Source organism: Mugil cephalus, chromosome 18 (assembly GCF_022458985.1).
Source record: "Mugil cephalus isolate CIBA_MC_2020 chromosome 18, CIBA_Mcephalus_1.1, whole genome shotgun sequence".
Lineage (NCBI taxonomy): Eukaryota > Metazoa > Chordata > Actinopteri > Mugiliformes > Mugilidae > Mugil > Mugil cephalus.
The window spans coordinates 376,044-401,408 of record NC_061787.1 but is presented as its reverse complement, the minus strand read 5'-3'; the positions used below and the strand labels follow the sequence as shown (position 1 = coordinate 401,408).

General features: G+C 41.7%; 2 protein-coding genes across 2 annotated transcripts; both read right to left on the bottom strand.

Annotated features, from left to right (window-relative positions):
* Positions 1-1,207: 1,207 nt before the first annotated feature.
* LOC124995962 (calcium/calmodulin-dependent 3',5'-cyclic nucleotide phosphodiesterase 1C-like) lies at positions 1,208-14,099 on the bottom strand. Its single transcript, XM_047568743.1, has 17 exons — positions 13,921-14,099; positions 12,398-12,448; positions 11,681-11,840; positions 10,751-10,864; positions 10,431-10,613; positions 9,609-9,675; positions 9,054-9,170; positions 8,655-8,795; positions 7,894-7,994; positions 7,339-7,467; positions 6,883-6,984; positions 6,155-6,275; positions 5,947-6,028; positions 4,678-4,798; positions 3,853-4,007; positions 2,732-2,941; positions 1,208-1,389 (listed from the first exon to the last, which is right to left on the bottom strand). The coding sequence occupies exons 1-17, from the start codon at positions 14,003-14,005 to the stop codon at positions 1,226-1,228; spliced, it is 2,103 nt and encodes a 700-aa protein (XP_047424699.1). The 5' UTR covers positions 14,006-14,099; the 3' UTR covers positions 1,208-1,225.
* Positions 14,100-17,547: 3,448 nt separating this feature from the next.
* On the bottom strand, positions 17,548-25,087 carry trdmt1 (tRNA aspartic acid methyltransferase 1). The gene is made up of 11 exons (XM_047612106.1): positions 24,931-25,087; positions 23,689-23,798; positions 23,527-23,603; positions 23,332-23,403; positions 22,684-22,749; positions 22,065-22,134; positions 21,885-21,968; positions 21,433-21,758; positions 19,668-19,725; positions 18,401-18,530; positions 17,548-17,745 (listed from the first exon to the last, which is right to left on the bottom strand). The coding sequence occupies exons 1-11, from the start codon at positions 24,992-24,994 to the stop codon at positions 17,645-17,647; spliced, it is 1,158 nt and encodes a 385-aa protein (XP_047468062.1). The 5' UTR covers positions 24,995-25,087; the 3' UTR covers positions 17,548-17,644.
* Between the last annotated feature and the right edge of the window lie 278 nt (positions 25,088-25,365).

Here is a 25,365-nt window from a genome sequence, read left to right as displayed (position 1 = left end):
TCATCCTGTCAGCTACATGATGACATGATTATTGGATGGATAGTAAAAACTGTCAACATTAAGGCTACACACTCCTCCACTCCTCTTTCCTCTCTGACTAGAGACTGTTACACCATCACCACTGCACCACCAGACTGTTCTGCACATGCACACTTTAAATAATCTGTTTGCACAGTTCAATATACCAAATATTGGTAGCTACTGGTTATTATGGTCTGTCTGTGTTTGGTATCACCTAATTTATCATCTGCCCACTTCCTCTATTATAAACTATGTTATAGTTCCTGTTCATAGACTGCACACAAACCCACCTGTATATATGTTCTATATATGTTTATAGCAGCTCAGTAATCACTGTGTGTATCTTCACTCACCTGTACACAGGCTTCCACCTGTAAATATCGTCCATATGCTATAAACCAGCCCCAAATACCATAAATACCATAAATACCACATCATCTTTGCTCCAGCTCCAACTGCTGACTGAACTCTGGTTATGATGGATTTATCTGATCTGATCTAATCTAATCTAATCTAATCTAATCGGATCGGATCGGATCGGATCGGATCGGATCGGATCTGATCTGATCTGATCTGATCTGATCTGATCTGATCTGATCTGATCTGATCTAATCTAATCTAATCTGATCTGATCTGATCTAATCCAGTGTTTCTGATTTTAAACTTGAAGCTCATTTACTGAATGTTGTGTTTGTGAGAGGTTCTTCTTAACAGTCAGTATATTATGAATGAGATTAAAAACTTAAATATGAATATAAATGTAAATGTCTGGTTATATATCTGTAATATATCCGTAACCAGGGTGGGGCCCCATAATTATCAGGAAACGTGACATTTTTATTTTAATAATTAATAATCGTATTGATGATGATTATTAATTATTGCTGATACCTCATTTGCTCCTAGAATCCATGACATCAGCTAGCAGTGTTGTCACCAATTAAATGATACGTAACAGTAAGTTAAGGAGACAGGAAGTCTGTAGGCGCAATAAAACACAATTTAACCACAAAACTATGAACAAATCCAATTTACATTAAGAACTGATTCATTACAATCCTGTTATTTGTTGTTGACAGACGTTTGGTTGATTTTAGGCGCCAGAGTGAAAACGGTGATTAAAGATGAAGCGATAGCAGCATTAGAAGGTGACGATGATGATGCAGTAAAGGGTTTAGATGAAGTCACGTTCCGGACTACATGGTCACTTCCGGCGGCGCAGGCAGATCCGCTGCAGCCTCCTGGCTCGAGCCCTGGCGTCAATGGGACGAATCTCAGCCCTGAACTTTGACTGGAGGAACCTGAAGGAGCTGGCGCAGTAGCTGGGCCTCTTGGAGTAATAAATCAAATGGGAGTCACTCTCAGGATCTGCAGAGACAAATGCAGTTTTTGAGCTTTTGATAACTTCTTCTGACTCATGCAGCCTCGACAAAATCCGTTTCCTGTTTACGGTACCATAGAGGGTTAAAATACAGACAACTTGTAAAAGTGAAGTGGTCTCCCATCACATCCAGAGCTGAACCAAAGGCAGGTGGAGTAGTTTCCCTTCTCAGAGACATTTCACAGTTTATCCAGACACTCTCTCGACTTAAGGCTTAAGACTTTCCTTTAGGTGAAGCTGAAGCTTCTGTATCTCCAAACCTCCTCATTAAGCTTAAGGACTCTTTATGATGGAGAAGCAGCCAGAAATACTAAAGAGGAAACACGCTACCACCAAGTGAACCAGTCACAGTTCTCGACGTCTGCGTCTGCGTCGGTATCTGGCGCTGTGTCAACTTAATGCTGAAGCCTTAACTGTGAGTTAGTCATGCTGCTATAGTCCTCTACTGTCTTCTCCTGCACCAAACTCCTAATATCCTCTTATTGGTTTTCTGATTTCTTCGATTTCTACTCAAGCCACCATGTGCTACTAATGTACAGCATGTTAATAACACGTTAATAGCATGTTAATAACACGTTAATAGCATGTTAGTAGCATGTTAATAGTTGTGCGTCCCTCTCTGTAACCAGGGCTGGGTTCTGGCTTTCAGACCAGGTTTTGTAAATCATCTTGACACAATTTGTAATGTTACTGACGCCTGATGAATTGAACTAAATTAAATGAAACTGAACTAATTCAAGAAGCTTCTTCGGTTCTAAATCATTGGTGATGAAACTCTGGAGTCACTGCTCATTAATTAAAGTGAGACCATTTACTGGGGAACAAACCAAAGTTCTTGGATAACCTTTGTTTCAGCTTTGTTTGCTGGAGCGACTGTGACCTGGACGACTGAGAACAGAACTTCCACTTTACCGTCTTTGGACACATACTCAGACTACACTGCAAAACTCTGACGTGAGGAATAGTATGATTAGTCAGGTTGATTGGTCAGGTGAGTTAAGTCTTTATTCATGTTTGGATACAAATAAAATAAAAGTGATAATAGTTAGAACTCCCAAACATATACGCTCTTTGGTCGTGAGTAAATTCAATCATTTAATGGATTGTACTGATTATTGTGTAACAGAAAAACACACACTTTACAATGCTATACAATGCTATACAATGCACACTACTGACATCCTCCTGACTCTGACCATCTCAACAAAGTACCTCATCCTAACCTAACTGCCGCCCGTCCTTTAAAACCATTAATAATCTTAATAATAATAATAATAATGATAATAATAACAATAACAATAATAATAATAATAATAATAATAATCCCACCTGGTTTATTGTCTTTTTCTTCCTTGTTTGGCTTTTGTTCCTCTTGTGGCCTTTTGTTCTCCACTTGTTCTTCTTCTTCTCCGTCTTTTTTCTGTTTCTTCTGTCTCGTGTCGTCTCTGTCCACTGGCCTCCTTGATTCTTCAGGCTCCTTTTTCTCCTCCTGCTCCTGGTCGCCCTTCTCTGCCTCCTTCTGAGTCTTTTCCTCCAGTTCTACAGACAACGACCATATTATTATAAATGTAACTATATTATTGTAAATGTAACGACCATATTATTATAAATGTAACTATATTATTGTAAATGTAACCATACAACAAACCATTCACACTGAAATAAACCCTTGTAACATTTTTTAACATTTGACACCAGTAATTTAAACCTACAAAAACAATCAGGTACTTCATGTTTGTTTGTTGCAGCCTAAAACTCATCCACCTCACACATCCACCCAGAAACACCTGAGACATGAAATAAAATCTCACTTATCTTAAACTGGATAAAAAGAGAAGTTAAGTTCATAGTCTTGTTATCCTCAACATTTGGTATGAAAAACTATTAGCATGAATAATAATTATTCCATTAAATTAGGAAAAGTCATTAAAACATGAAGCAAAAAAAATGACATATTAATGTATAAATGTCACATATTTAGAGACTGTAACAATGAATGAGTCAAACTGACCCCAGAGGTAAAAGGAGGGTTAATAATTTACAGCCAGGGATGAATCTAAACAGCCTCATTTCATGCTCTGAAAATGAATGAATGAATGAATGAATGAATGAATGTAGCTTTATTTCAAACACGTAATAAAAAAAGATTATTTTTTTATTATTTTAATCTAACATGAGACGGAGTAGATGTTACGTGTTACTTATTCGATCCTCTTCTCTATTTAACGTTTACTTCCTGTGTTATTTTTTTCCACACGCTTATAAACATGTATATTTATTTTCTTTAAGTTCCCAAATAGCAAATAGAGTTCAGTTTGGATTTAATGGTAACTTGTTTCTATCAAAGCACTTTCTCTTGCAGAACCTTTGTAGGAGCTTGGTTTTCCTGTGTCTTGATATGATGTGTTGTGTCATATTTGTGTTGTGAGAGGAAACGTCACCATATCTACCTTTGGCTGCCTGCGTCTTCCACGTCTCTCTGTTCTGATGAATCTCTGTGTTCCACGCGACCTGGAAACCCTTGAAGTCCCCGGCGGTCAGAGAGCAGCTGGCCTCCGAGCCGGAGCTCTTCTTACTGGAAGGAGTCCCATCGCTGCCACTCACACTGTTAACGTAGACATCATATACATGCATGTAGATATATATTATACCACCTTTAACCCTTCAGCTGTCAGAGCAAGAACACGGAGAAAAGGGAGGAAAAAGTCCAAAAGGTCAATACACTGTAAAACATTTCAAGTCAGTAAAAGCGGAAGAAAACCTCAAAAAGCAGAGTTAGATAAAAATGATCATTTCTTGGTTCAACTTGATGCTGAGTTAAAGAAAACTAATTTTATCTTTGTCAAATAAACTCACATTTTTTCAAGTTAAGATCAATGTAAATGAATTCATATCAGCTTCCATTTTATCTAATGTTTTAGTTTCTACTCAGAAGTTTTAAAGTTTAGCTAAACTTCAGTCCTGATCTCAGCATCGTGGACTAAGTCTGGATTAACTGAGGAAGATCTGGGGTTAGTTCTCCAAGAACCTGGAAGGCCTGATGCTGTCTGAAGGTAAAGGGGGGCCACACCAGATACTGGTTAGATTCAGATTTCTCCACCAAACCATTTTCACTTCAGTTTTTGAATCATTCTTAGTTTACAGCATTTTTTCATACCTGTCTAAAACTGTTTCCCAGTGTCTGCCTCTTCACTGATTATTATTTGCAGTGCATACATTGGTAAATGCTCCATGTAGAGTGTTATCTCTGCGTAGTGTGAGTGCGCTGGTGTCACCTGGAGTTTCTGAAGACTGCCAGCGTAGAGGAAGACGCCTCCTCCATGAGTGGTGTCACGATCTTCTCGATCATTTCTGTTAACACAGTGAACGTTGGCTCCACGATGAAGTCAATGAATCCTGCAGGAAACCGTCACCATCCCACATTAATGTTCAGTCTGTATTCTCTGCTTCTTGTTTTTGCTCATGACACTAAATCATTGGATGCTTTCAGGCGTCAGTAGTTTGAGGTAAAAGCAAAAACCCCAGAAATGATCACAACTAAATGGATTGTTCACCATTTGTCCCATAAACACATGAACATGGGGGCCGACTATGACAAACGCTCCATTGCTGTGTTGGTATCTACACTGTATCAGTTTAAATGTTAATGATATGGTAATTCGTGGTTGGCTGAATTTTGACTGGAGAGAAGGAACTGGAGAGAATGTGCGTGTTAATTCTGGTGGAGGTAAGATCCGCGCTAATCATCAGATGATTCTTGGATGTTTTTGTTCCAGGGTCACTCACCAGCGCAGCGGTGGTGGAGCATGAACACATGCATTATCCGTTTGAAAAGTTCAGATCACTGTTTACATGCCGGAGAAAACTGAATTATAATCTCATTATCTGGGCATCTCAGTCGGATAATGAGAACTCTGATTTTAACTGGAGTAACATGTTAACATGCACTTAAGTTCTCCTTCTCCTGTTAGAGTCCGATTAAGGCAATAATTTGTTTTTTTTTGTCTTAACAGTTACTAGGGCAGGATATTTTAAAAGGCATCACTTACTGGTGCTTTTCAGTTTTCAGGAGAGAATCTGTAATAATAGTTTTTATTCTGAATGAATGAGGCAAAACTCCACTGAAGGTCTTTAATGTGACTCGGGTTAAATGGGAAACTATGCTGCCAACTTTCATACCCAGGTGTTAGATCTGGAGTCTGTTCAGGAGACTTTTGTTTGGTTTTTTGAGACATTTGTTCAGTGTCAGGCTGAAAATGTCCCAACAGACCTGGGCAAGAGTCAGGTCCCCTCCTGGACAAGATACACGAGGCCCAACAAGTGTCTACATATGAAGGACTGAGCAGTCAAACACAGAACTGATTAAACTGGTGGATGTTTGAATGGTCGTGTGTGTGTGTGTGTGTGTGTGTGTGTGTGTGTGTGTGTGTGTGTGTGTGTGTGTGTGTGTGTGTGTGTGTGTGAACAGATTTCAGTTTCAGAACAGTCTTAGCACATTAAAGCAGCTCAATCACACAGTAAGGTGCATTAATCATGTGTCTTACCAATCTGGGACTGGGCCACCATAGTAGATTTACGGTCACAGAGAGGGGAGAAAGGTAAACCCAGCTCTGCTTCTCTATCGCCCTGAAAACAAAGTCAACATTCCACGTCTCCCACAGGCATCCAGCGTCATTAATACACAAACCTTTATTACTACTACACTATAAATAGCTGCCAGTAAAGGACAAAGAAATGTCTTTTGGTAACAACCTGTCTGAAGAACTCCTCCAGTAGTGACATGGTCCATTGGTGATGGAGGTCCCACTGTTTAGCAGGATGGCTGATGTCAGCGGTGTGTAGCAGCAGCGATAAGGCCTTTGGTTTGTCAATCCTGCAAATACAGGCCACTCACTCACTGCTTGGACATACATATATGTGCTTCTGCCCAAACGTTCACCAGAGAACCTGAACCTGAAGCACTGATCAGCATGCTGTTCTTATACTGTAATATCTATTATCATCAGTCTGTCTCTCTCTGTAACAACTCCACCCAAACACTAGTGGGCGCTGTGTCAGGTTCATTTATGTTTCCACTTCCTGCTTCACTTTCAACGATGCCGACTGAAACTTTTACTTAAACTTCAGGCAAATTCCACTAAACACAAGTGGTACAGATGTTTGTATCTATAAACCTCCTCAGTTACCGACTCTTTACTGACTCAGAACAATCAGTTTAAAAGTTAAACCGTCATTTCTCAGCCTACCCAGGTCTTCTCTGGCTTCATTAACAGAACATATTCGCAGAGATGAAAGCCTGCTCAGCACATCACTGTACTGTATCAGTATCATCCATACGATTCAGTACGTGAATCGTATGGATGAAGTAGCTTGGTCGAGTTTATTTACTTGACCAGTTAAATTGTAGGTTTCTTGGTGTTGTATGTAAAGTACTGAACCATGGAACATGTTTGTTCTGACTATCGTTCTCAGCTACTCACAGCTCAGGCTGCTGCAGGAGGCTTTTCATGACTTTGATCTGCTGGAAGTGGCAAGACATGTCGGTGGCAAACACCATCTCCACGACCAGAGTCCGCAGTTTCCTGAAACAGTGAATATGTGAAACATCTCAGTCGCTACTGCAATGGAATGGATTGTAGTACCTTCAGATGAACTGATGCAGTGTTAACCATCCGTTTGTATTCAGGCTAAACCCTTAGAGGGTCGTAGAGGAGCTGCAGCCTGTCCTAGCTTCCTAAGAGGAAGGGTCCAACCCATGATCCACAGCCAGTAACGCTCACATCTATGGCTAATTTAGCATCAGTTCACCTGCCTTGTCTTTGGTGTGTAGCACAGCAAGAACATTCAGACACTACATGATGATGTGTTAACCTCAACCTCACACCTTCCTGTATTGATCACTTCATAAACAAATATGAATGTTTGTCTCCTCTCACCTCCAGTCGTCTCTTGAAAGATTAGAGAGAATGTTCATTTCGTCGCCGTCGTGTAGGAGGCGAAAGGCAGCGCTGAGGTGATGGTTTTCCAGAACCGCCCGGTCATTATACAGCATGGCTGTGTCTGACCTGCAAATCCCACACAGCCACGCTCAAAATGTTTCCGTTCAAACAAATAGGATGGAGCTAAAGCAAACAAAGACTTGGTATTAGCAATGAGAAGCAACTGAATCTATCGCCCAGCTCTTTAAAATGAACGATGGGAACATGTCACAGTTGTGAGACGTTCTTTTTATTATTGCATTTTTTTGTTTGTTTTTGTTTTGCTGTGTTTCCATTTGTGCAAATATCATGATCAACATCAAGCTCCACATCGTCCTTGTTACTGGATGGAACTTAAACTGAACACTAAAATACATGAATACGTTTTTCAGGATGCTTTGTGTCATTTTAGGTATAAAAGATCAAACAGATGATGATGTCACAGTCATGTGTTTTACGTTGACACATTTAAAATAGAAACAGTTCTTGTAATTGTTGCTGATTGTAAATCACCTGGTCTGAATATGGAAGTTATTGGTGGTCCCTGTGTGTTCAAAGTCGTGGATGGCAGCTGCAAATATTATGGCAAATATCTCCAGTTCAGTTAGCCAATGCTGTAAGAAATGTTCACATGTGACATTATGGAAAACAAAATACACAGAGTGATGTTTAGGTAATTTAAGGTAAATGTTCAAACCCAGGTCAGAGGCTACGGGAACCAAACGGAAATAAGTGTCATTTATATCCTTCATCTTCAGGCTTTTGATTTCAGACAAAGAAATAGAAAAACTTATCTCTTCATATCTCTGGACGCTACAACGTACAGTGTGAGAATTATATGTCACTTAAAACTGATGCATCTGCAGCTGTTTCACAAAGAGACACTCACACCTACAGACAGTTTAAAACCAGTAATAAACCTAACAAGCTCTACACAGTTGAAAGTTATGTGAATATATCATCTGTACAGCTGTGACGTAAACGAACCCAATCTGTCTACTCTGTCCATTTAAAGCGAACAGAGGGAACTGAGTCACAGCTGTTTTTGTTGTGTTTCACACAAGTTCCTCCTCCTCCTCCTCCTCCTCCTCCTCCTCCTCCTCCATTGGCTCAACCAGATCCAACTCCCTCCAAAGAGTCATACATCCCATCCTCACTCAAGACATCCTGCTTGTTGAAGGCTGCCTGGAACATTTGACCCTAGTTAAACTTCTGCCCTGTGACATATGAGTGTGGTCCAGGCTGCGTCACCGTTCATCCAGCCTCAGACTTACCACCATGCCCGTCTTCAGGAGGAGGTAGTGAATAGTCTGTGTGACGTCGGCCGCATGCATTAGGTTGTGGTACGGGTTGCTGTGTTTGCTGTAACCTGCTTCCAGTGAGTCCAAGAATGACATGAGTGCAGAGAGCGGGATCTGATAAAGATAAAACAGATAAATACAGCAACATTAACAAAGGTTGGACTGAATACCAGCACCTCTGAGAATTAGTCAGCATTAATCATCGTATACTCTCCATACCAAAATAAACAGAACAGTCAAACACTGTTGGACTAAAATGACCAGACCTTGATATCTGATGACAGAAATGAAGGAAGTGAACTGTAAATAATAGATAACAGACTGGTTCAGTGCAGAGAATGGTTCCTTGTATGTGTACATGTCTGAGTTTACCTTGAAACGGTTGATCAGGTCATATCTGGTGAGCAGCTCATAGAAGACGTATTTCAGAGCGCGGTGTCCACTGGCATCATTCAGAGCAAACACGTCAAAGGACCACGTGTCCACATGCTGCAGCAGACACGTACAAACCGGTTTATTACCAACGCCCGGAGATTTGGTTTTACTTCCTCAAAAGCTGCTGTCTTCAGTTGATAATTGTCTAAACTTACAGCAGGTTATGCACCTGAATCTATGACTTCTTTACACAAAATATGACATTTTAAAAGCTTCTCAACAATGACAAAACTAAATGAACAAACCAACAGCCACAACAGCACGAAGCAGCAGCTCTTAGAGGAATTATCATTACACAGGAATGATAATTCATATTAAAACAATACGATGACTGGGTCACAACCTGCCTTTTCATTTTTAAACCGAAACCTGGAACAGTTACAGATGTTAAATTTGACAGTAGCTGTTGATCCACATGTATAAACTTCTAAAAACCAACGAGTGAACTTTTCCTTCAAAGGAAGATGAGACTCAGCACCAACACATCGATACCTTGAGTACAGCGATGACATTGGGGGGATAACTTAGACCGGCCATGCTGGAGGTTCGTCTGTACATCCTGCCACACAAACACACCATGAAACACAGACACAACCAACACTGGTACGGTGAGAATCACCATAAAGTCTGTATTAAACTTCATTAAATTAACCACAAAACAATAGAAATATGTCATAATTCAACATTAAATAGAACAGGACTGATTCGAGCTGAATTTGAAGGACTGATGATATGTTGTCACTGTTTGTGTAGGAAAGTATTACACTATAAATTATTACACTATAAAGTATTATACTATAAAGTATTATACTATAAAGAAGAATGTTCTGTCTTCGTTCTCCTGTTTCTAAGTCAGTATTGTAACAGTAACACCACTTGCACTAAGCCCCAGACTCAGTAAACTCAGCAGACTCAGTGTTCGTATAATTTACTGAATGTTGACGTGGCTCCATTGAAGCAAACCACCAGGTTATTTGACTGTGACTCACAGAGGAGGACACATCCTGGAACCTGAGGCACCTTCCACAAAAGAAGAACGAAGTTCTACCCTAAGATTAAGAGATTTAGCTTCACTGGATGAGACTGAACCAAGTTTGTAGTGTGATGTAGTGTTTAATCTTTCTATAAAACTACGGCTGCTTATTGGGATGCACGTTTGTTTTTTCTCAAAGTTGCTTGTCATCTTTGCAGGACATTAGCATTTGCATGAATAGTTGGTGTGTGATTGTGTCATTTATTGTTACCTGTAAACTGATGCATTTCTATGTTGTTAGTTTCATGTGTTTTGTTGTGATGTAGAAGAACAAACCAAACCTTTCCACAAAGATGCCGGCCTGCACCGCACGCACGATGCTGCGGAAGCGCGGCTTGTCTTCACTGCTGCGCAGCATCATGACCCTTTGTCGGGTGAAGGTGGAGGCCAGCCAGTCACGGACCTCCAGCGGCACAGTGTCCGACTGAATGTCACTCAGCTCATCGTCTGGATCCACCACCCGCCTGCAGGAACATTCACAGGTTGAGGAATTTAATGTATGTCTCAGTTTCCCTGCATGGAAATGTTTCAGCGGTAGAAAGTATCGTGACTGATAAGTGACTTCATTTAATCTGGTGTGATGACGGAATAAAGCTCTCGCCTGTTTTCCTCCACGTAGAGAGATTCAAGAACTGAGGCGGCGTATTCCAGGTTTCTCTTTAAGTCCACCACAGACGCCTCCCCCCTCTCCAGCTGCTTCACTAGACACCGCAACCTGCAACACACATCTGCCACATGAGTAGACAAACAAACACATCTAACAACGGCACGCTGGGCTCTGTAGCAGGAAAACCTTCACTAATCATTTCTAAACAATGAACCAGGGACAAATAAGGAAACAGTCTCAACGTAACTATTATTATATAGAAATCCACTTAGCAATTAAATTATATCTATGATCAAAATGAAATAGCACAGAGTGAAGGAGTTTTACACATCCAACATTATAAATATACATTATTATCATCATTCTTCATTCACTGTTGAACTGTCCCTAGTCTCTTCACCAGAATACGTTGGATTCATGTTAATGTGTATTTAATGAAATTTAAATTTGTGGGAGAAAAAAAAAATCTATATCTAAAAATGTCAGCGAAAGATTCTGCGACTCCCCAGCAGTTCCTCCACGGACCCCCCAGGGGTCACGGACCCCGTGTTAAAGACTTTCCTTCAACGACATAAAGTAAAACTGTTAAATTGTTGACTATTTCAGTTAATTAATATTGTCTGATTGCTGATTTGCACTAATTAGTAAATCTTAAAGTGTGCCTAATGTTTTGGCAAACTATTGTGTATCTTTATTGCAGATTTTCATCTTCATAAACATTTTTATACAGTTACTTTTTGTTCTTTAAAGTGTAACTCATCCAGTGTATTTCTCAAAGCTGCTTAGATGTTTCTATCCTGAGACGTGAGACGCTGCGTCTCCTTCACATGATGAAGCCGTGATGCAGAGCTGGAACAAACTCCTCAGTCGGACTAATGCCGGTTCACGCCTCGTGTCCCTGGCTGTGTTTCTGTGCATGCTGACCTGAGAGCAGTCTTCTCCACGGCGTCGGGGGCATCGAGGACGGGCAGCTCATCAGCCAGGATCTCCTCAGAGTTCCTGGTGTCGGTGCTCGTTCCTTTGTGCTGAGTGACGTCGGTATTAGGTGTGACAGTGCTGCACAGAGCGTTCTGGGACCGGGAGCCTGATCAGGTTCCACATAAACAGACATTCTTTAACATTTCAACTGCACATCTCAAGAGAATAGGTCCCAAATGCACAGAAATAAAAACTGTGAGGTGACACATATTTGATCTGAGTCACTCTGAGCGATTCAGTTTTATTTGAACGGCAAGAGTCTGGTCTGACAACAGGTTTTAATCTGCACACACCTCAGCTCAGGGAAAGTTTTGCCTACATTTGTCCTGACAAATACTGTAAATTGAGATGGATCCTCAAAAGTGAATCTACAGCAAGTAGAGCTCCTCCTGGTGGCTGGAGGCTGCAGCATACGTCAATTAAAATGTCAATTTTAATAAAATAAAATCAGTTTGGCCAATGAGAGGAAGTATCCATATTTATTTCCAGCCTATGGTCTCGACCTGCTCATTATTTCATATTTACAAATTAGAAGCTACACTGTCACAACATAATCTATCCTGACTGTTTTAATGGTATCTACATGTCTACATGTTCTGGAAGTTCTTAATAATCCTTTGTTTGTTATTATGTAGTTTAAGGTTTAAGATTCAATAAACTCACGTGAGAAGAGAGCGTGTGGGCTCCGTTTCTTTCCTCCCACCTCATTGGCAACTGTAGAGAACAATGAAATATCATAATTAGTAGAACACAAATATATGAGGAGCAATAGATGAGAAATGAGCTGAGTGTCAGAGAAAAGACAGTAGAGGTCGTCCTGTAGAGCAGGTGGATGACTGGGGCCTGATGATCTGACTGAGGGGGGTCAGGTCTATATTGGTATATATATATATTGGTATATGACGACTGATGCTGACATTGACTTCAGTCTGTGGTTCAGGTTCTGGATGCAGGTTCCTGTTGACCTTAGTTCCAGACATTGCTCAGGTTGGTCTGTCTGTTCTTCTTCCATGTTGTGCAGAGACAGGTTCACGTCCAGTGAATGCTGCTTCCACACGTCTCCCAGCAGAAAACTGAACCATCACAAGATGCTTCAAATGTTTCTGACTTCTCCTCTCAGAGGTCGTAATGTTGTGGCTGATCAGTGTCTGGGACCAGACGAGACCTGGGTCTTGTCCTCCGTGACCCTGTTCACCAACCAGAGAGTGTGTGTGTGGTGTGTGTGTGTGTGTGTGTGTGTGTGTGTGTGTGTGTCTGTGTGTGTGTGTGTCTGTGTGTGTGTGTGTGTGTGTGTGTGTGTGTGTGTGTCTGTGTGTGTGTCTGTGTGTGTGTGTGTGTGTGTGTGTGTGTGTGGAGTAGGAATTGTGACAGAGGACACTTCATTAGTAATAATTACTCCCTGAGCTCAGCATCCTAACAACTGACAACACACAATTACTTGCACCAATCAAACTGATGCCGCAGTCATTTCCCATCTCTTCTGGTTCCCATAGAGATAGCATTAAGTAAACACACACACACACACACACACACACAAGAAAACAAACACAACCAGAAAACTAAAAATAGAGCAAAGTTTCCTGTAAACACACGTTAACCTGCAGCACCGGATCAAATCTCTGACGTATCATTGGTCCAAATATGTCCAAAGCAGAATCCAGGCATTAGATGCTCGGTGTGTAGACAGTGATTCAGGTCACATGACCCCACTGAGGACACATGAGACTCAACACGTGTGTGAGTCTGTGACCGACGGGTAAACCCGACACTAAAGTGTGACTCTAAAGTCCTTTGATTGAGGTGATTTCACCAGAATTCAAACATCCAGGATATTTTTCCGTTCACATTCAGTTCAAAGCCGATAAAAGATCTCATGCATTAATGTGCAGAGAGTTTGTGCCAGTTTTCCACAAATTCATGCTGCTCTGTTCCTGTTTGTATTTAGATTCCACTTTATTTGTCTTTTATTCATATCTCTGGTGCTTTTATTTAGATCTGCACCATTTTATTTAACACCTATATACTTTAGTTTCTTATGGGAAATAATCCAGGACCTGAGTGTTTGATTTTATTCCATCTCTTGCTTCTCTGTGGCTGAAAATGACAAATAAAAATGCTTGAATCCCTGAATAGATTAGAGCTGAGAACACAGCATCACCTTAACGAACTCCACTGAGGTCACTCACCAATGGTGAAGCTGAAGCCATCGATGCTGAAAGTGGCGCTGCAACACTTTTTAAATCCGAGTTTTTTAAGTGTAGGTTCTGTCATGGTGGCTGCAGATTCTGCTCTGGCTGGTAGACGAGTGTGGAAAGCGCTTCACTGCCTCCCAGGAGGACGGCTGATAATCCTCAGGCTGTTTCCTGTGACATGTGCCTGTGGTCTAGTGTAGGTTCTTGTTGCTGCTGGTTCAGGTAAAACGTAGGCGTCCCTCCCCCCTGTTCCTCCTCCCTGCTCCTCACCCCTCAGGGCCGTGACGCTGCACTGACACTCAGCAGTAATCCCCCCGGAGCCCAGACTCTGCTGGTTGTCATGAGGAAAGACGCACAAGGACGTGATGTCTTGATGTGAAGGGAGCTTCTGACATGAGCCTAATGCGACCAGACATCTCCAGCTGAGGCTGCGTGCAGGTGGAGGTGGGAGGTAAAAGCCACAGGGAAGTTAAATGACTTTTCTTTTCAAGTGATGCAGCTTTGAGTGAAAGACCAGTTTTCCTCTTTATATTTGTTTGTTTGTTTTTACAAAAGAAGTGCTGAATTAATTCAAAATGAAATGGTCAGAATATGAGGCCTCAGTGCGTCCTAATCCATCCCACTCATTAATATTCATTTAATTCAACTAATTAAGCTTGAAATCCCAAACATTTTAGTCACATGTGAGAGTTGTGAGTGAAACTCGTGCCTCTGTGTTATTAATAGTTACTGATGGAACTTGTGTTTGTTGCTGCAATGTGTTTAAAAACAGACTGAAATAATAAGAATGAAGAAATTCTCACTCCTTTTTAAGTGTTTTTGTGCTCATGTGCTACGTTGAGCAGAGCTAACCACTAACCCTAACCCCCCCGGGGGCTGAGCCTCCCGGTCCTTAGATCCTAGAGACGCCCCTGTGTGTGTGTTTGTGGGTGTGGACGGCACATGTGCTCCTGTTCACAGTAAATGCTGAGGCAGCAGAATGAGAGCGCTGCACTGATGTGGCTGTAAAGTGGAGCTGGACTCACTTTGAGATCATTTATTTATAACCATTTTACTTCTGTCATAGTGTGAACACTTGTGCTCTGCAAAAAAAGGCTCAATAAGTCGTCCTGGCTTGTTTCTATCGTTTAAATCAACTTAACATAATGACTTAATTTAACTTAACTTAATGGGGAGTTTTACAACAGTAGCTGCATCTCTGAGTCATGAACTGACCGTGACTGTTGGTAGAAATATGAATGAGCTGTAAAAAAAAATAAAAAAATAAAGTGCTTCAAATTTCATCTTGATCTGGTGAAAAAGGGACTAATAATTATCGTATAAGATCCTTTCAGGAGTTTTATTTCATGCAGAGTGTAACACAGTAACTTATCTAACAGACCCTCCTGAGCTGAAATAAAACTTTTCTCAAAGTTGAGTTCACTCGTGCATTTAAAGCAATTTTTGAACTATTTGAAATGATTTACAGTGATATGCACATTATGTTAGTTTTATAATGTTTCCTTATTCTAATACATGTGACCCTGCAACTGTCACTTCATAATGATGATAATAAGTAGAACTGTAAACCGTGGGATCCGACCTGGACCCAAAGCCATTGTCACCTGAGTGAAGGAGCTCAGAGGAGCAGTTGTTAAGTAGCAGAGGTGTTTTGTGTGTTTGTAGGTTTGTGTTGCTCATATAAAGACTTTTTTTCTGTAGATCCATCACATGGTCGGCCGGCTGCTTGTGCGTCATTAACTTCGGGAGGACGTGGACCAGGACGCGCTTTGGGAACACGACTGTCTGGCGGAGTGACGCTCATCATGGAGGGAATATTCCCTGATGGCAGACGCCTACTTCACAAGGATAATGTTCCCTGTAGGAGGAACACAGCAACAAGTTCAAGGTGTTGATTTGTCCTCCTTATTCCCCAGGTCTTTCTCTAACAGGACGTCTGAGGCTCCACGTCCATGGATCCTGCACCTTGGACCTCAGTCAGGAAAACTTCTTTTTTTTTCTACTCGGAGCAAAAACAAACCTGCATTGACAACCGATTCTGTTCTTCACAACTGCGCATGTTGATGAATAGTGTTCGATCTAAAATTCGACACACATGCCAGACACTCTGCAATTAGCATGAGGAGAGGCCCCAATAAATCCATACAAGGCCAGAGGATCATAACGCTGCGCTCTGACCGGAGACTATACCGAACTAAAGAGACACAACAGAGCAGCAGAAACAAGATGAGCACGCGCCTAAGACGCCACCGCACAACAACACATTGCAATCAATGCACAGGACGGACTGGGAGAAATCACTACGACCTCCTCACACTGCAGCCACGTCTGCATCTGTGGCACCAGGGGGCGCCAGAGGGCCAGGCTGACCACAGCATCCTACCAGCTATTAGCTCATATGACACAAGACCTACTGACAGATACACAATGATAACAACACAATGTATTAACATAAAAAACATAAAAAACATTTACTTCCTGCAGATCTGATCCAGTGTCTATGTGATGACTGAAGCACAGAGGCTCCTCCCCTCACGCCTCAAACTAATAAGACGAATACATCATTAGTGCAAATGTGTTTTAATCAGAGTAAAGCATCTAGTCATCGTTCTGATTGGTTAAGTAGCGAGAGTAAGTAGTAAGAATCATTGCCAGAGGACACACTGATGTGTCCCCAGCACAGTCTCAACAGCATTGAGGACATTCCAGGGGACACGTAGTTACTGTAGTGGAGCTTTACGCAGCCGTGGAAGGTTCTTAACACATCAGCCGGACCAGCATCTGCTCATTTGAGCAAAGAGGAACAGGAGGAACCTGCAGAGGGTTAGGGTAGGGTTAGGGTAGGGTAGGGTAGGGTAGGGTAGGGTTAGGGTAGGGTAGTTAGGGTTAGGGTAGTTTAGGGTTAGGGTAGGGTAGGGTAGGGTAGGGTAGGGTAGGGTAGGGTAGGGTTAGGGTAGGGTAGGGTTAGGGTAGGGTAGGGTAGTTTAGGGTTAGGGTAGGGTAGGGTAGGGTAGGGTAGGGTAACCCTACACAGCGCTGTGATCATCTCTGACCAGACTATCAGAACCTGTGCTTTTCACAGATGAGCAGCTTCACCCTGAGCACATGTGACAGACCTGAAAGTGTCTGGAGAAGCTGTGGAGAACGTTGTGCTGCCTGTGGCATCGTTGTCCGTGAGGCTTCAGCCCCCTGAACCCCCCTAATGATGCCAGTGCTTGGACCCGTTGGACCCTAAGCTAGTGCACCTGATCACCAGTCAGCACAGGTCACATCCAGCTCACAAGCTGCAACAAACAGATGCTCAGGTCCAAATTTATCCTATTTTATCAAAGCAAAATATTAACAGATAACAGTGTCAGTAACAGTGGTGTGTCTAAAGTTAATGTGCAAATAATACATAAAGGGAACTTTCTCTTGACTTGCTGTTTTGATTTTAGTCAGGTTTTAAAATCAGCTGAAGTCCAAATATTACCACTGTGCTGATTACCACTGATGGTAGTAACATAATGAGCTGGTGACTCTTAAAAACAAACCTCATGACGTCACCACTTCATAACCAAACACATCGTGGTCATTCGAGGAGTCGTGCTGAATAAAGACAAATAAAAAATACAGGTGACATCACGTTGGAACGTTTTATTCAGAATATTTAGAAAAGTGTTTGACAGTTAATCGGTTGTATAAAATAAGATGATCTCCTGCTCCACAATGTTCAGCGCTAGGAGACCAGCAGCTGTAGGAGTCTGGCCACAACCACGACATTGAGGCTGTTTCCTAGAACTCTGTATTGCTGAATGGTAGAAATCTGCTCCGGGAAGCCTGAAAAAAACACATTAAATCAGGATAAATAAAGAAAAATAACAAGCAACTGAATTTAACCAAAGCTTCCTTTACTAATGACACATTACATATTTAACGGATTAGAATTTATCATATTATAACTAATTATTATTATATAATTACATTATAACTATAATAACTGGGTGGGTGGACACTGTGCAGGACAAAGCTGTTTAGGACATTGGGAACACATGTAGCTAGGTTGTAGGGGGCGCTATTTAGCCATTTGTGCTCCTGCAAAATAACCATAGTACGTGAAATCCTTTACCACCAGTGACATGGCTGCAGTGTTTCATGAGGTTTCAAGCATCACATTATCAAGATCTGACATTTAAAGTGGATTTGATCAATACGTTAATGGGAGTAAATTGTAAAACACGTAATTTCCTGCTGCCAGTAGGTGGCGCTATGATCATCACTGGATCTGTTGAGGCTGCGGCTCTTGTCAAATAAAAGCCAGAAGCTTCTCACAACCATTTCAAATGTGGACGGCTGAAATGTTAAGTAGTAGACGCCACCAAAATACAGGAGAGATTTTACAGATTTCTGCTTCTGACACAGTTAGATGACAACATGCAAACTATGTGAAAGAAAGAGGCTGAGAGACAAACTGATTTTTAGCTTTCTTACTTACAGAAAGTTTGTGGGAAGCCCATGAGGTTGGCTACTTCTCTGGGAGTAAAATAGCGTAGCTTCAGTTTTGAGAGGCGTTGGAGTTTCTCTTCTTCAGAGCACTGGTCCAGATCCGTGAACACGGTTTCCAGCTGCAGAGGTCACGAAGCAAAAGCCATCAGCACACCACCATAAACATGTCATTACTCTGGGACTCAGGTATTACAGCTACGTGAACAGCTACGTGAACACAAGCCGTTCTCACAAAGCTTTCTTACACCAGAACAGAAGAATTAAGCTGGAGTGAGCAGCCGGAGACTTGCAGCTCATAAGGTTAAACTCAACCAGGGAAACAGCTGCAATGAAGCGAGGTCAGAAGTCCTGTCCACACTGTGCACTTTGCTGAACTGGCTAACGCCAACGTCCTGCCTGTGGGATTTGCCCCATTCGGCCTTGGTGAGGTGAAGTCTAGCTTTTTTAAAAAAGGTTTCCCAGGTGGCCCACATCAGGGTCCAGGATAGATATTCACACAGGTACCACTGGCAGGTTCAGGGCCAGCTGACAATTACTGGACTGGAATGATGTGACTCTGTCACTGACATCAATCCAGTTCTGGCAGAGGTTGGGCGTGACACTGCATTTATTGCTGAAATGAAGGCAAAGTTCCATGATCTGAACATAGCAGCCTGAAAGTCCCTCATGCACAAAGGATGGTTTAGATATTTGAAGTGTTTTATTGGTGCTTTATTGTAAAATGGCCTAAGTCCTTCTGGAACTCTAATAAAAATGGTTTGAATGATTATTAATTGATGTCACATACTGACTGTAAATATCACCTGGATGGTTTTTAAAGGACGACTGAATATTTATAATATCAGTGATGCAGAACATAGTTGATATTGAATGTGTTCCACTATGTGTCAGTAAACGCTCATCACAGCGTATTAATGAAGCTTGGTTTTCTCACAATACATTCACTCAGCACAGTATATATTTATCATCTATATATATATTTGAACATCTGTAGCTAAATGCAGTTCAGTATTGTACAACGTGTTTATTAAAGAAGAAGAAGAAGATCTTTTTTTTGAGGTGCATTCAATGACCTCTGATCCATTTTGTTGGCACCTGTTATTTGGAACTTTTGTATTTTTTCATGTTACAGAAGAGTTGATTTTTTACATACTTGAGGTGACAAATATAAAGTACATACAGGTTGGCAGGTATGACACCGTTTCTGTTCTTCTGTGATCTTAGCGTTTTAAGGTCTTCACTTAAGGAGAACTTACCTCGGTTTCAGTGCAGCCCTGCAGCACTGACCCAGTTCCCTGCACATACCGACCGTAGCTGTGGATAAAAACAAGAATAATATTATACATCATCATTTTAACCATGTTTAGGTCTGAAGGTCTGAAGAAGCCCTGAACATGTGACGAGCTCTAAGTGAGTGATGTGCATTTAAACCCAGTTTTCTTCCTGATCATAGTAAACAAGCTGGACTCAGCAGTAATGGTAAATGGGTGCAGACAACTGAAGTACATTTCCTGACATCTTTCTGTTTTTTTAGTGCTCTTAAAGAAAAACAAAGGATACAAACATCACATGGGATACTGGCTGGTTTCCTCTGTAAATGCAAAGAAATGCATTTTGAGCCAATCACAGCCATTAGTGCCCAGTTACATTTCTGAGAGAAGTCCACGTCCGGCTACAGTGTCAGGGTCCTTCATAGCGTCCGGGTACCATAAATCATGCATTGCAGTCCCAAGTGTGGCATGTAACATCAGAGTGGGATGAACGGAGGACGAGGAGGCGTAGCTGAACGTGTATGAGCTCACATGTCGCTGCAGCATCGGCAGAATGACGGATGAAGACATTTATTGAGATGATTCCCAAGACAAGCGATATTTAACTCGTATGCAAACGATCCTCTGGGCCGTCCACACTATGTTCAGCAGACTGCAGACGAGCACAAATGTCCTTTGTGGACAGAGAGCAGTGTCTTTGGTTGTTGAGTGGATTCATCAACATGAACATCAGCCAATGTGAGAGAGGCCTTTAGCTGCTTAGAAGTTCCCCTGGGTTCCTCTGGTTCCTCTCCCACTATGATGGAGTGATGTTTGTTGGTGGACCACTGAGTAGTAGCAGTAGTAGTAGTAGTAGTATAGTCATCCTAAATCTCCATTTGTTCTGTGAACTCTTTAACAAACGACATGTTCCTAAACCTTCTTCAGCAGATGGACTCTAACTTAGCCTTGAGATGAACCTGTAATCCTAGAGGTTATGTCAGATTGGCTCATATTCCGGAAACTCTGTCGATGTTTGAGTCTTTTTATGCAGAAATGTAAAACTTATATAATAAGCAACACACTGTTTGACTGGATACTGACAGATTTTTTGTCATTGTACCTGCATCAAAACACTAAAGACTGTTTCTACTCAGTAGCTTAGCTCATTATTTACATACAGGTTTCAGGGTTAACAGATGTTTCATTCATTATGTATTTAATAATGCCACCAGGATGCAGTGAGTCTGAGACGTTGGGCTGTGACGGATCCAGGACTATGTCACATATGAGGGAGGCTTTAAAATGCTGCTGTCTTGTTGTCGTGCTGCTGTGACACCTTCGGCCTTTAGGTGGCAGTCTTCCAGGGCGCAGGCCTCTAAAGTAGCACATCACATACATCTTAAAGGTCCCAATTACCAACTATGAGCCACAGACCAGGAAGGATATAATGGACAAGGAGCTAAACTGATCTTAAATCGCTGGTGCTACAAATGAGCCTGATCTTAAGATTAAGGTTTTAGTGTGTGAGAAACAAAGTCAGGCTTTAGCGCCACATTACCAATACCACAGGGTGAACAAGCTGCTCTATAAATGTTAGAATGTGTTGAGAATCGATGTTAAATACTCCACAAAATGATCATCAACTTGTTTTTTAGCAAAGCCAAGACCTGCAGTTAGTAACATATATTATTGAGCTTATTCTGATGCAAGCTCATCACTAAAACCGTCCTGTAATGAGTGACAGTTGTGTGACTGCTAGTGAACGTACCCTTTGGTAAAGCAGACAGATCTCCTGCACGTAGGCCGGACAATGTCCAAGATACGACCATATCGCAGCAACACTTTAGACGAAAGGAGATACTGTTCCAGGTTCACTTCCAGCTGTGGTTCCAAAAAGTCTTGGATCTGCCCGACAGACAGACAGCTGTTCTGACTCTTCTTCCTCTGGGCATCCAGAGCCGTCTCTAGTTTGTACAGGTAAGGAGCCTCCTGTGCTTCCTCTGCTGGCCGGCTGGCAGCTTCACAGGCAGGACTGAGGATCGTAGGGTACGTGAAGGAGTCAGTCTCAGCTGGAACGGGGAACACGTCGGCAATCTAAGAGTAGAACCTTCATAGTTAGATCTACAGCTGTGGCTAGTTTTTATTTTAGCTGCTGACTAAAGCCTGTTCCATGTCACCTGCTGGGTTAGTGAGATCTGAGAGTCTCTGACATGGAGTTACCTTCGAAGGTGTCAGGGTGCTCGTGTTTTCTGATGGAATTCTAGCAATCAAGAAGTAACGTAGTCTTGAATTTGGGATCCCAACCTGGATAATGACAAATGCATTTTTAAAACATGACGTCACATATATATATATATCAGATATATATCAGATATATCAAACAGTGCTGCATTTACTTACAGCTGTAGGTGAGACCATGATCTCTTGGAAAGTGTACCCACATTCAGTCAGGGTTTTCACCAGCCGTTCCCTGAGATAGAAATAGATAGAAATATATAGAAATTAGGAACATGAACTGTCAAATGAACATGGAGAACATCATAAGAGAAACTTAAATGCACCAATAATGACGTCAGTGCTGTTTAAAAGTATCTCTGCAAACCGTCCAGCCCCAAACAGGACGTCAGCGTCCCCATGTCCCACAGCGGGGACGAGTTTCTGATCAATGCAGTGTTGGTTCGTCTCCATTTATGAGACGTCTTATGTGAAAATCACTGATGCTTTGAGTCATTTCTAATAAGAGCTACTTCTGAGCTGCGCTGTAGATATGTAACAGACACACATGGACATGGTTGGTACTTGGGTCTATTTCATTTATAAAGTATTAATTTTACTCCACAGGTCGGTGGGTACTGAGAATATGTCTGTAACTTTTGTTTGACTGGGTTGTTTTTGACTCTCAGGTGACGTTTTGAATGGTTTTTATGTAGATTTGTGCTGCGTTGTATTTAGATCCATTACTACTACATGTCCTCTGCCCTTTGGTTTTCAGTGTCGCTGGGCTCATATGTGTCATTACCTGGCAGTCGAACTCTCAAAGCCTTTCACATTCTCCAGCAGGATGAAGCGCGGCGGCCGGCACAGCCTGACCGGGAGAAAGAAGGACAGAGTTTATTTTTACAGCTCATGAACCAGTGGCTTCCTGGTCATAACTGGAGCCTAAAGGCAAAACACTATAATATAACTGATGAGATTTGTTATAAAATGTTTTAGTTCTATTTTCATGCTGTTGCATTGTTCCTCATGTCTCTCCATATAAGAGCTAAATAAGAAACACTAGTGACAACCAACCAGCCATAACATTATGACTAATATGTTGTTGGTCCCTCTTTCATGACCCGTTCATCACACTAGACCCTGAAGATGTGACACTGGTTCATCACACACATCCCACAGATGCTCAGTGGATTCAGATCAGGGTTCTAATTATCTGGATCTGGATCTGGATCTGGATCTGGAGCCTCCCTCAGGTAAGTGAGACTCGTGTATCCATTGTAGAAACTTAGAGCTGAACAAGCATGACATGTGTCTACATGTGTCTATTCTATCATGTCATGGCTGATGATCCGTGTCTGCCGCAATTAAAAAGAAACACTTCCGTAGTTTTAGTCCAACAACGGCGCAATTAAACACATTTCAGATTTAGGCCAGAGAGGAGACTCAGAACCTGGGCAGGAGATCGAGGATGTAGAGGAAGCTCTTTGTTCTGGAATCAGCAACGTCCCCCTGTATCCCTATCCTGCAAAGACAGAATGAATAACTAAATAAATAAAGTCTGACATTCACATAGTGATCACAACAAAACACAATAAACTGAACACAGCGGGTGAAACACAGAAGTAAAGAGCTCTCATGTTCATACCTGGTGAAAGGCTGGCAGGGAGGGCTCATCAAAAGCAAATCAAAATTTAATTCATTGAAGTCATCTAACGTAATTCCCTGAAAAATAAAAAAATAAAATGAGTTACGTTCATAGGTTAGTTAGTCTGAATCAGTGTCTTATTAAAACATTCAGGCCTAAAACCTCGATGGTCTTGTTCCAGAGGGCTGTGTCAGGGAAGTTGTGCTTGTAGATTTTATTGGCCACGGTGTTTATGTCGACAGCAGCCACCACCTGAGCAGGTAAACCGCTCTCTGTGGGAAGAAAAGGGACTTACAGTAAATGCTGATTCTTAAAACGTGCAGCTTTGTTAAAAAGAGTAACTGTAAAGTTAAGGAACGATGGAACGCAGCGAGGAAAGGTTAACAAACACCTGCATGACTCATGTTTGTTTCAGTCGCCACTTTGAAAGTGAAGCAGGAAACACAAATGAATCAGACTGGCTAAAAAGACACAGCGCCAACTAGTGTCTGGGTGGAGTCATTACAGAGTGAACCAGACTGACCAGGTACAACTAGAAATGGTGCAAAGAGTCATTGCTCAGTGTGGAGCGCAGTCAAGGTGCAAGGTACGAGGATTACGTACGAATTCTCCTCTCGGTTTCTCACAAACTTTTCAGTTTCTCTGAATTATTGTGGGAACCTAAAACCTGAGCTCTAATCTGGAAATCTGAATTTGCAAAATGCAAAAATTACACAGAATAAAATACACAGAAATCTGTCTCCTGTTTTACTGAACAGGACACAAAGCTGAGACCTGGGACTGAACAGCAGACTCTTACTTTTCTTAAGAAATAGCATTTTTTTATTTATTATTAAACATTCTCCTAATTTACTGGTTCTTCTTTGTATTAAAACAAATGGGGAAAAATCAGGAGTTGTATTTACTTACAGGTTATTATTCTGTTTTGTTAATGATCCACAACCACAATATCAGTTGCACTTGAACTGTTGCTGCATTTAAAGAACGACTGAGAAGAAATTCTGAGGAATTAAATAATTATTCAGGTTGTGTGTGTGAGTTTCAGGGTGTCAAACTAATATGAGATAGATAATATGAGATGAGAAAATAGATTTTGGACCAATCACAGCAGCCTGACGGTCCGCGTCACACAGTGACACTTCCGGGGGCGGTGCTCGTCGGTTACAGCGTGGTTTGGTAAATAATCCTGCGGGACTAGAAACGACACGTGTCTGGCTGCGTGGATAAAGTGCAGGTCACAGCGTAACACGCAAACACTTGGAACCGAACCAACAGTCTTTGCTGTTGATTGTGTTGTGACCTAATGAACGGAAACGTGGCCGAGGATCCAGCAGCGACGTCCAGAAAACATGGAGTAACATGTTAAACATGCTGAACAAGCCGCCTGTGGATCCATGAACTCACCCTTTAAAGCGTAATGCATCCCTCCTATGCCGCTGTACAGCTCCAGGACCCGCAGCTCCCCCATCACACACAGCAACACACAACAACACAACAACACTCAGGCTCCTTCTTTCTTCTGGGTTCCTGGTTGTGTTGCCGTCGCTGTGCGTGATGCTGCCCTCTACAGGATCAGCGCCACATCACACATCATAACTTTATTTATTCTTTATTTAAAAACAAAGCGACACATTCACGTTTGTATACAAAGGACAGACATGCAAACAACAACAAAGTACAACAACAATAATATAATAACATAAAACAAACATAAATATATTTACATACATAAAAAATAAAATGTTTCTGATCTAACGCCATTAATAACAGCATGTCCGTTATTTTTTGCACTAATAAATCACATTTTTACGCTGCCTTGTTTTTGCACAAACTACACGT

Bases quoted from the DNA above. Each gene is read 5' to 3' on its own strand.
- LOC124995962 (XM_047568743.1), bottom strand. From the start codon at position 14,005: ATGACAGAACCTACACTTAAAAAACTCGGATTTAAAAAGTGTTGCAGC. The intron at 10,614-10,750 runs GCGAGAGCTTTA...ATGTTCCTGCAG, and splicing joins CTCTACGTGGAGGAAAACAG to GCGGGTGGTGGATCCAGACG. The intron at 4,799-5,946 runs GTAAGACACATG...GGTTTCCTGCAG, and splicing joins GGTGGCCCAGTCCCAGATTG to GATTCATTGACTTCATCGTG.
- trdmt1 (XM_047612106.1), bottom strand. From the start codon at position 24,994: ATGGGGGAGCTGCGGGTCCTGGAGCTGTACAGCGGCATAGGAGGGATG. The intron at 23,404-23,526 runs GTATGAACATGA...CTGTCTTTGCAG, and splicing joins CCCTGCCAGCCTTTCACCAG to GATAGGGATACAGGGGGACG. The intron at 22,750-23,331 runs GTTCTGAGTCTC...TCTCCCGGTCAG, and splicing joins ATCCTCGATCTCCTGCCCAG to GCTGTGCCGGCCGCCGCGCT.